General features: G+C 44.0%; 1 protein-coding gene across 9 annotated transcripts in view; it reads right to left on the bottom strand.

Annotated features, from left to right (window-relative positions):
- LOC107588436 (NACHT, LRR and PYD domains-containing protein 12-like) overlaps positions 1-11,216 on the bottom strand; it is a 107,467-nt gene that overhangs the window by 20,705 nt on the left and 75,546 nt on the right. For 8 of the 9 annotated variants that reach the window (XM_016276521.1, XM_016276522.1, XM_016276526.1 and 5 more), the window contains 2 exons: positions 9,964-10,137; positions 4,287-4,460 (listed from right to left, as the gene is read on the bottom strand). In XM_016276521.1, the coding sequence (XP_016132007.1) occupies positions 4,287-4,460; positions 9,964-10,137 (348 nt within the window). The remainder of the gene's footprint in view (positions 1-4,286; positions 4,461-9,963; positions 10,138-11,216) is intronic. The other variant, XM_016276525.1, reaches the window with a different exon arrangement.

Genomic DNA, 11,216 nt, shown 5'->3' with positions numbered 1-11,216 from the left:
TACAACACCCGTCTCACCCGCAAAGCCCTCTGCATTGCAGGTGATCCCACCCACCCGACACACAGCTTCTTCAGTCTGCTGCCATCAGGGAGGAGACTGCGGAGTCTCCAGGCCAGGACCAGCAGACTGAAGGACAGCTTCATCCATTAGGCTGTCAGGAAGCTGAACTCCCTCCCGACCTTGCCCCCCCTCCCCTCTTTTGCCCTACGCACCTCTGAACTCTGACCCCTCTGACAGTCCCACTCCCCCCTCCCTAATACACACACACACTGTCACTTTAATCAATCAGTCTGAATAAGCTCTTTTGCACTACAAATCATTTTTTTGCACTACAATCATTATATCTGCACTGTTGTTTACTTTACTGGTTTTGCACTCTATCTGCCATATGCCTTGTGCTTTATATATATATTTTACATTTTACCTTATTTGTATATTTGTATAGTTGTATTTTGTATTTTGTATTTAATCTGTATCTATCTGTATTTATGTTCTACTGTAGTGTTATCTGTATGCACCAAGGGTCTGAGAGTAACGCAATTTCAATTATCTGTGTGTATGTGCTGTACATGTGGAAGAATTGACAATAAAGCAGACTTGACTTGACTTAACTATGAAGCACTGTCAAGAGCATGCCAAGCCAACAGGTGGCAAAATTAAATCTCAACCGTAAAGCCATGTTGGCCAATCAGAAGCCTGAAAATGTTTCCAGTAGGCGGAGATAACAGCGCATGCTCCGACGTCACAAGCCAAAAACTCCAGTTTCGCTGTCTACACGACAACACTGCAACTGGAGTTTTTGAAAATCTTCACCCTGGCAGGAGTTTTCAAAAATGTTCGGTTTCAGTGACCTTGGGCCCGTTTCAATAAGGAGGTTCAACCAACTCTGAGTTAAAACTTAAACTCTGAGTTGACTTATCCTGAGATGGGAAACTCTTGAGTTTTCGGTTTCAGAACAGCTGAATTGTGTTAGTTCAGTCAACTCTGAGTAGATTGACTCTGAGTTTAGCGCGTGCACCAGGACTATGAAAAGTCATGATCAATGGAGCTCCAGAATTATGATTCATCATGGCAACAGCATCGACAAAAAGAAGTCTGCATACTTTGAGTCAACGCATAAGTTTAATTCTTAGTCACTGTTATAATAACAGAGGTGAAAACTGGCAGAACGGTAGGTTATTGAATTAATATGAATTTTCATGGTATCCCATGGGCAAAAAAAAGAAAAGAAAAAAGAAGAACGTGACAGCAGCTAAAAATGAAGTATAAAAACAATTCAATCAGATAAAGCTTTAAGCATAACATATTCATGGCTGTAGGCTACATGACTTTACAAACATTTGGTATTAAATAAATTTAATTCAGTGTCAATTTCAATGTGCAGCAGCTTTTTTTCACGTACTCTATCTAATCTTTTCATGTAATCTAATCTTTTCACATAATTAAATATTCTCTAATCCAACCTGTTACATTTCTTAATTAGAGTAATGAAATTAACTTTTGACTTCTACTCAGGCAACAGCAAGAAGGGTCGCAAAATAATGAAGAACAGATGAAGAGGAGATGACCATAATACCAAGTATTGGAAGAATACTAAAATCCAACAGTAAAAAATAATAACTCTTGCTTTTGTATTTGTAGGAAATAAAGATGACCAAATATATTGTGCATAATTTGTGTTTATGTAACAGCTGTGGTGGTTACAGCATATATATCGGACTACACTTCCATACGGCATCCTTCCATTCCATATCGGTTTCATTTTTGGAAGGTGCGATGATAGGAATCTGCGTGTCATCAATGTAACCAACCCCACTGGAAATCCTGAAGGAAATTCTAATTATTGGGTTACTTCCAGAGGTTGCCATAAGATGTTATCAAATGAACATCAGCGAGGCACACCTTCGTTACCGCTCTGCATACAGCGGTCTTACTAATGTGCTCTGCATCCCCAATATAGAAACCTACCAAATGAATATGCATGTGATATGGCACAAAAAATTTAACTTCCTACGAATTAATACAGCCTCCTCATCTACAGTATAAAAGGACATGCCATTTTTGTCACTTTGACGGTGTCTGGGGTTTGAAGGGGTTGAGGTGGGGGAAACAAAAAAGAATCTTGTTTATGCTTGCATTAAGATGACTTTTCTTGCCCCATGGCAGATCATTTTACTTGTTTTAAGTAAAATTTACTTAAATGCACTTGTTTCCCCCCAGGAAACAAGAATAAACATCTTAGGCTATATTGTTTTTCTCATTTAAAAAATGCATTGTGATTTAAGAACTTTTAGATATTTGTACTTGAAATAAGACAGAATACACAAGCATTTTTGCAGCGTGAATGAATGAATGAGGTATTTAAACATCGCTTACACTTTAAAAAGGGGGAGGAGACTGTAAGAAACTCTGGGTTTACTGAAGAAAATGTCTCAGGTTACTTATGTAACCATGGTTCCCTGAGTAGGGAACGAGACACTGCGTCCTCTAGGGTTCGCTATGGGGAATGCCTTGTCGTGACCCGTGTCTGATGCATACATTGAAAAAACACCAACTCGTTGGCCGGTGACAGCCATGACGTCACTACCGGTGCGACTATAGTATAAATAGGGGCCGGGAGCACACATCATTTACTTCTTCGTCTGAAGTTTGCATCCGTAGCATGGCAAGAAACCTAGAGGACGCAGTGTCTCATTCCCTAATCAGGGAACCATGGTTACAAAAGTAACCCGAGACGTTCCCTTTCATGGGAACTTCGAACTGCGTCCTTTAGGGGTCGCTATGTTCCCTTCCATGCCTCAGCAGCGGCGGGTCCTGGATCGCGGAAAGCAGATGACTGCCCCTCTTTCCTCGAAAAGAGAGACAAACGAGAGCGGAGCTTTTTTAAAAATATTAGTATTATTATTTTTTCCCTTGGAAAAAACACTCGCAGTGCACGCCGATTGCCCCCTCGGAGACATCGCATGCGTGCTCTTTGCCCAAACAAAACAACGCATAGATCGTGAGTGTCATCAGATGTTAAACAACGTCAACACGGATGCACACATCCTTAAATGCTTTGCTAGTGCTTGCCATAATGAGATAAATAGAGATCGCTCTTACCACAGAAATGCACGCTTCAAACAAAACAGTCAATGAAGACGAAGAAGAAAAGAATGATGTGTGCTCCCGGCGCCTATTTATACTATAGTCGCACCGGTAGTGACGTCATGGCTGTCGCCGGCCAACGAGTTGGTGTTTTTTCAATGTATGCTTCAGACGAGGACGCAGTTCGAAGTTCCCATGAAAGGGAACCTGCTCCCGACCAGGTGTGCGTTTCCCAAAAGCATCGTTAGCTAACTATGGTAGTTAGTTCCATTGAAATCTATTGGTAACGACGGAACTTGCGAACCATAGTTGCTTTTTGGAAACACACCCCAGGTTTGGTACATAGAGTAGGTTACTGATTCTGAGTATAAGTTACCACTCTTTCAGAAACGGGCTTGACTTACCCTGCTTTCTCGGGTTTGGCATACCTCCCATTCTGAAACAGAAAACCCAGAGTTTCCCTCATTTCAGGGTTTACATACTCAAAAAGTTTTCACTTAACCTCCTTTCTGAAACGGGCCCCTGGTGCTGAGTTTGCATGTGGACAAACGGCTAAACTGCATAGAAAAAGCTGCGGTTTTGATAATACCCTGTGTTCAACGAAAATGAAACAGATATGGAATGGAAGGATGCCATATGGAAGTGTGTCTGAGATATATGCTGTAACCACCACCACCACAGCTGTTACATATACCTGTCGTGTGGACAGGGCCTGAGTGAGAATTATATAAACACTGGGAGTGAGATTTTACTGTGTAAATTATGTGAAATATAATGTTGTTGTTTTTTTAACGAAACATTAACACGTTAGACTGCACCCTATAAACACAATCAAGCCTAGAAAAAAAGTTTACCACCCTTTTAAAGGAATAGTTCACCCAAATATAAAAAATGGTCATAATTTACTTCTGTGCATGTCGTAACCTGTATGACCTTCGTTCTTCTGTGAAACACAATAGATGACGTTTTGAATATTGAGTAGTTTGGTACCATTGCCTTCCACTTGTGTGGACAAAAAAAACATTTCTCAAAATATATTCTTTTATGTTCTACACAAGAAAGTCTTACTGTTTTCTAATTACTTGGAGATAAGTAAAGTGACGACAGAATTTAAATTTTTGGGTGAAGTATCCCCATGAATTGTTTTGGTTTGGCAGTATTTTCACAGTTTTTCTGGTTTATAATATAACAACACTCACTGTAGTTTCTGCAGTTTACAGTGTGGATCCTCCAGTAGAGCAGAGAGCAGCTTCACTCCTGAGTCTCCTGGTTTATTACGACTTAGATTCAGTTCTGTCAGGTGTGAGGGGTTTGATCTCAGAGCTGAAATCAGAGCAGCACAGCCTTCCTCTCCAATACTGCAGTCCCACAGCCTGCAGAGAGAAAGAGAAAAAAACAAATAAAGTTATTAAAGGAAGCAATAATTAAAGGTTTGCTTTTGAAACAATGTAACACTATTAATCTCCATCTCTTCAGTAAAAATACGTCAGATTTGAAAAGTGTGTTTTCCTTTACATTTTCATTACATTTACATGTATTCATTTAGCAGACGCCTGTCATGTCCTCGGTTTGATCACCCTGTCCTTCGGTTGTCGTGTTTTGTATCTGTCTGCACCCTCTTCATCTCCTGCAGGTGCCGGGTCCTTCTTTGTCAAGAAGGACGGCTCCCTGCGTCCCTGAACGACATCACTATAAAGAACACCCTTGCCTCTTACGTCGTCTGCCTTTGAGCTTTTGCAGTGAGCCAAGGTCTTCACCAAGCTTGACCTCCGGAATGCCTATCACCTGATTCGCATACGTGAGGGGGATGAGTGGAAGACAGCTTTCAACACACCCATGGGACACTTTGAGTACCGGGTCCTACCGTTTGGTCTGACCAATGCCTCAGCTGTCTTCCAGGCCCTGGTTAACGACGTGTTGAGAGACATGGTGAATCGCTTTGTCTTCGTGTATCTTGACGATATCTTGATATTTTCGCCATCTCCGCAGGTACACACTCAGCATGTTCTACAAAGGCTGCTGGACAACCAGCTTTATGTCAAGGTGGAGAAGTGCGTCTTCCATGCCCAGTCGGTTCCGTTCTTGGGGTTCATCATTTCTGCAGGAGAGATCAAAGCGGACCCCTGTAAGGTAAGGGCCATTGCCGAGTGGCCAGCTCCTGACTCTCGTAAGGCTCTGCAGCGGTTCCTGGGGTTTGCCAACTTTTATCGTCGTTTCATCCGCAACTTTGGTCAGATTGCTGCACCCTTAACGGCACTCACCTCTCCCAAGGTACCGTTCAAATGGAATGTTGATGCACAGGAGGCCTTTGATAAATTAAAGTCCCGGTTTATCTCTGCTCCTGTCTTGTCTATTCCAGACCCTGAACGTCAATTCATTGTTGAGGTGGATGCCTCTGTCGGATTAGGCGCGGTCCTATCACAGCGGTCGCACCAGGATGGGAAGGTGCATCCCTGTGCTTTCTTCTCCCACCGCCTGAGTCCCCCAGAATGGAATTACGACATAGGTAATCGGAAGTTGTTGGCGGTCAGGCTCTGCAGTGGTTCCTGGGGTTTGCCAACTTTTATCGTCGTTTCATCCGCAACTTTGGTCAGATTGCTGCACCCTTAACGGCACTCACCTCTCCCAAGGTACCGTTCAAATGGAATGTTGATGCACAGGAGGCCTTTGATAAATTAAAGTCCCGGTTTATCTCTGCTCCTGTCTTGTCTATTCCAGACCCTGAACGTCAATTCATTGTTGAGGTGGATGCCTCTGTCGGATTAGGCGCGGTCCTATCACAGCGGTCGCACCAGGATGGGAAGGTGCATCCCTGTGCTTTCTTCTCCCACCGCCTGAGTCCCCCAGAACGGAATTACGACATAGGTAATCGGAAGTTGTTGGCGGTCAGGCTGGCTTTGGGGGAGTGGCGTTACTGGTTGGAGGGTGCAGCTCAGCCCTTCCTGGTCTGGACGGATCATAAAAACCTTGAATATATCCGTTCAGCCAGGAGGCTGAGCTCCCAACAGGCTCGCTGGGCCCTCTTCTTTGGCCGATTCAATTTCACCCTGTCTTACAGGCCCGGGTCCAAAAATATCTCTAAGCTCTATGCACTTTCTTGTCTGTTCGAGGCCCCTGGGGAGGAAGAATCAGTTGACACCATTTTGCCCAAAGAGGTGGTGGTGGCATCCCTCTCCTGGGGCATCAAAAGACGAGTAGAGGAGGCTTTACTCAAAAGTCCAGTGCCGAAGGGGGTTCCGGCGGGCAGTCTGTTTGTTCCAACCAAACTACGCTCTGAAGTAATCCAGTGGGATCACTCATCCAGGCTGGTCTGTCACCCAGGAGTCCGGAGGTCGCTGACTGCTATCCGTCAGCGATTCTGGTGGCCGTCCATGGCCAAGGATGTCAGACAGTTCGTGGCTGCCGGCTCGGTGTGCGCTCAGAACAAGACTTCCAATGCGCCTTCTGTTGGTCTGCTCCACCCTTTGCCCATCCCTTCTCGCCCCTGGTCACACTTGGCCCTTGATTTTGTCACTGGCCTCCCTCAATCAAAGGGCAACACCGTCATTCTCACGGTGGTGGACCGTTTCTCCAAGGTGGCCCATTTCATTCTCCTTCCCAAGCTCCCCTCATCCAAGGAGACTGCACAGGTGATGGTTGATCACGTGTTCAGGATTCATGGTCTTCCGGTCGACGTGGTCTCCAATAGGGGTCCCCAGTTTGTCTCCCAGTTTTGGAGGGAGTTCTGTCGGCAGATCGGGGCCTCTACGAATCTGTCAACAGGATTTCATCCCCAGACCAACAGCAGTCCGAGCGGGCAAACCAGGATTTGGAACATACTCTCCGCTGCCTGGCATCCCACAATCCAAGCTCCTGGTGCCAACAGCTGTCCTGGGTAGAGTATGCCCATAACTCCCTTCCGGCCTCTGCCACAGGTATGTGTCCATTCCAGTGTTCTGTAGATTATCAACCCCCCTTGTTTCCCACACAGGAACCCGAAGCTGCGGTTCCGTCTGCCTTGGTTTTCGTCCAACAGTGTCGACGAACCTGGAAGAGAGCTAAGGTGGCCTTGGCCTGGGCTAATAGGCAAACCAAAGCAGCAGCCGATCGTCACCGGACTCCTGCTCCCCGTTATGTGTGTGGTCAAAGTATGGCTCTCCACCAAGGACCTGCCTCTCAGGGTAGCCTCACGCAAGCTGGCACCCAGGTTCATTGGCCCATACCGGATCACCGAAGTCCTGAGTCCGGCTGTGGTGCGGCTCAAGCTTCCTACCACGCTTGGTTGGGTGCACCCTGTTTTTCATGTCTCGAGGGTTAAACCTGTGTTGTATCCCCCTCTCATTCCCTCTGCCCCAGCCCCCCTCCCCGTCTAGTGGATGGCTCCCCGGTCTATACCGTGCGGAAGTTGCTAGATGTCAGACGTAGGGGTCGGGGCTTTCAATATCTTGTGGACTGGGAGGGCTATGGTCCGGAGGAGAGGAGCTGGATTCCGGCCCGGGACATTTTGGATCGGACGCTGGTCGAGGACTTCTGTCGACGACAAGATGAGCCCCTTCCTGCGGCACCTGGTGGCGTCCGTCAGAGGGGGGGTTACTGTCATGTCCTCGGTTTGATCACCCTGTCCTTTGGTTGTCGTGTTTTGTATCTGTCTGCATGTTGTGAGCACATGGTGTTTTGTTTTGATCATTCGCCGTGTACTCCTCTGTGGCATTCCTCCCTCCCTCTCGTTACCACCCTTACTGCTCATAATTAGTTGATTTCGCTCACCTGAATTCAATGTTTTGTTCATCTCTCGCTCTATTTATTCCCCTCTTGTGTGTCGTCTGGTGCCAGATCGTTGATTGCCAGTTTGCCAATGCTCAGCCGCCCCGTCTGGTCCTGTCTAGTCCTGTTAAGTCATGCCATTGTCGGCTCCCTGTCAGGTTTTTTGTTGCTTCTTCCAGTTGTTTTGTTTTTCTATTTCTCCTTCCTCGTTTCCTAGACCGGGCATCTGCATCCCCACAGAAGTTCTCTCGCTCCACTCGGACGCCGGCTCCCTCGCTTCTTCCTTCCCTCTCCACTCTCTAATTCCCTATGCGGCCGCGCCATTGAGTGCCCTCTGCCGGGTGTTTTTTGCAAGGACGTTTTTGTTTGCTCATTGTTTCTGTGGGACTATTATTTTCCTAAATACCCCGGCTGGATTTTTGTTCTTTTGAGGAATTTCCCTTTTTATTTGGACTTATTAAAAATAAACTGTTTTCCTGCTGAAGCTTGCATCTGTGTCCATGTTGTGTTCCTGAGAACGCCTCCAAAGCTACTTATAATTGAGAAATACAACAAGCTATTCATCATAAGAGACAAATAAACAGAGGAAGTGCTCATAATACAAAGTTTCACACATTATTCAGATTAGAACAAGCTAGAGAGGGAAAGTGATGGATATTCTATTTAATGATTTGTCAGTCATATATTGTGTGCATCTCTAATGAATACTCACACAAATCTCGTGATTCCTAATTGTGATACTGAACTAGTTTATAATTTTCATTCTTCAAACTTTTTGAAATACCATATAGGCCAGCAGTCAGCAATCTATGGTACACAAAGGGATAATCACTGGCACGCAAGCAATAAGGATATACTGCATATCGATGTACATGTTGAGGTAATCATTCCTCATAGTTGCACAGCCTGTTAGGATCTATAAATACTATTAAAGTGTTAGAATTAAACCTGCGCTAGTCTACAGATGCACGTGACTCCAGGTGTTGTGACAAATAATGCTACCTATCAGATTATGCTACCAACTGTATTTTTAATATCGTAAGGTTAGGTTTAGGTTTGGGGTAGGTGTAGGTCGAATTACGGTCCCTGCTGTTTTAATGGGAGGTGGCAAAATTTGACAGGGTAAAAAAAATCATCAAAATTGTTGTGCCCAGTTTTGACGCCCTGTCTAATTATTACCCCCCTTGTTGAAGTCACTATCTGATTGCCTAATTCTTACCCACCCCTAATCCTAACCCCTCCCCACACCTACTCCTAAACCTGTCAATAGGGGGTAATAATCTAGCACCTGCAAACCATTCGCACAATCGCTGCGCATACAAGGGCTTCAGATCAATTTTCAGCTGTCTAACTGCGCTTATCAATGTCAAAATGACTGAGATGACCAATCAAATCAAAGTTGGCTGTGTATACCGTTCACAGAAGCAGAGCGCAATTTCCAGTTTGAAGCATCAGTTTAACGTTGAAAGAGAACGAGGTAAGATGGACGTTGCAAATCATTTAATATTAGTCAACTGTTCTTAACATTAAATGTTTTTGTTTGGCAGTATTTTCACACAGTTTTGTGTGTGTGTGTGTGTGTGTGTTAATTAACCTTCTGGGTTCTGAGGGTGTTTTGGGGCCCTGGAGAAGTTTTGACATGCCCTGACATTTGTGTTTTTTCAGTGTCTTAAAAACATAATTGGCTAAAGTCTGATAACACTGTATTCAGCACAAACTGGGCTACAATAATATGTGAGCAGCATGAATGTACATGTTTTTGAGAAAACAACGTTTATGCGTGGTTAGTGAAAAACAAAAAATTTTAAGTCACTGAAATAAGGCCATAAAACACATACAGAACATTTGTTCACAAGACTTTTAAGAACTGAATGTGGCAAACTAGAGTTTTTGCTACAAAATGATGTGAAAATTGTTATTTGAATTATTTGTATTTTATTTACAACACAGTATAATAAAAATATACACAGTGAAGGTCAATTAGACCCTTTGCAGTTTCAAACAATAACTTATTCTTATCTGCACGATAAAAAATGACAGAGTATTTTTAGTTCTTTTAGCGGTCATAAAGAAAATACAAGATAGACAGCACCGGTGTGGGCTTCGACCCCAGAGGGTTAATATAACACTCACTGTAGTTTCTTCAGTTTACAGTGTGGATCCTCCAGTAGAGCAGAGAGCAGCTTCACTCCTGAATCTCCTGGATTATTACAGTTCAGATTCAGTTCTGTCAGGTGTGAGGGGTTTGATCTCAGAGCTAAAATCAAAGCAGCACAGCCTTTCTCTCCAATACTGCAGCTCCACAGCCTGCAGAGAGAAAGAGAAAAACAAGTAAAGTCAATAATTAATAGTCATGTTTTAAAGATTTGTTACTGAAACAATGTAACACTACTCATCTCCATCTCTTCAATAAAAATGTGTCAGATTTGAGTGTTTGTAAATCTTTATAAAGTGATGAATATTCTACACTGTAAAATTTTTTTAGTAAGTATTATGACATTAATGACACATTACAGTAAATCACATTTTTTTATGCAGAAAAATTACAGTATTTTTATACAGTATTCAGAACCATTCATCAATCATGGTGAGTAATGGCTTCTTCTCCTGCTATTATTGTTTGCACTGCTTGCCACATGTATAGTTTAGCTCTCTCTGTCAGTGACGAGGGATTCGCATGTCATAAATGCAGGGAAATAATTAGACTGACAGAGAAGATTTCAGATTTAGAGACACGCATCCAAACTTTAATTGAGGACAGTAAGAATGTGAGGGCTGTATATACGGCGTTGGATGCGACTAGCTCAGGGAGTCCTATACAATGTTCGGTTCCGATTACAGAGCCTCCGCAGCAGGGAAACTGGGTGAATGTGAGGTGGCATAGTCGCGGGTCAAAACACCGCTCTTCCATTCCGATCAAAACATTAAACAGGTTTTCCCCACTCAGTGACGCACCCGCTGAGAAACCTGCTCTAGTTATTGGCGATTCTATGGTACGGAACGTGAACATAGAGACACCAGCCACCATAGTCCAATGTTTACCGGAAGCCAGAGCGCCTGACATCTTGGCAAATTTAAAAGTGCTGGCTAATGCTAAATGTAAATTCAGTAAGATTGTTATTCCCGCCGCCGCTAATGATGTTCGACTTCTCCAGTCAGAGATCACTAAAAATAACATTAAAGAGGTGTGTGATCTTGCAAGTACTATGTCAGACACTGTAATATGCTCTGGTCCCCTCCCTGCTTACCGTGGTGATGAGATACATAGTAGACTGTCATCACTCAATGGTTGGATGTCTAAATGGTGCCCGCAGAATAACATTTCATAGACAATTGGACAAGTTTTTGGGGCAGACCTGACCTGTTGAAAAGAGATGGTCTTCATC

Source organism: Sinocyclocheilus grahami, unplaced genomic scaffold, assembly GCF_001515645.1.
Source record: "Sinocyclocheilus grahami isolate Dianchi unplaced genomic scaffold, SAMN03320097.WGS_v1.1 scaffold103.1, whole genome shotgun sequence".
In the NCBI taxonomy this organism is placed as follows: domain Eukaryota; kingdom Metazoa; phylum Chordata; class Actinopteri; order Cypriniformes; family Cyprinidae; genus Sinocyclocheilus; species Sinocyclocheilus grahami.
The sequence above is the reverse complement of the archived record's forward strand: the minus strand, read 5'-3'. Positions and strand labels throughout refer to the sequence as shown.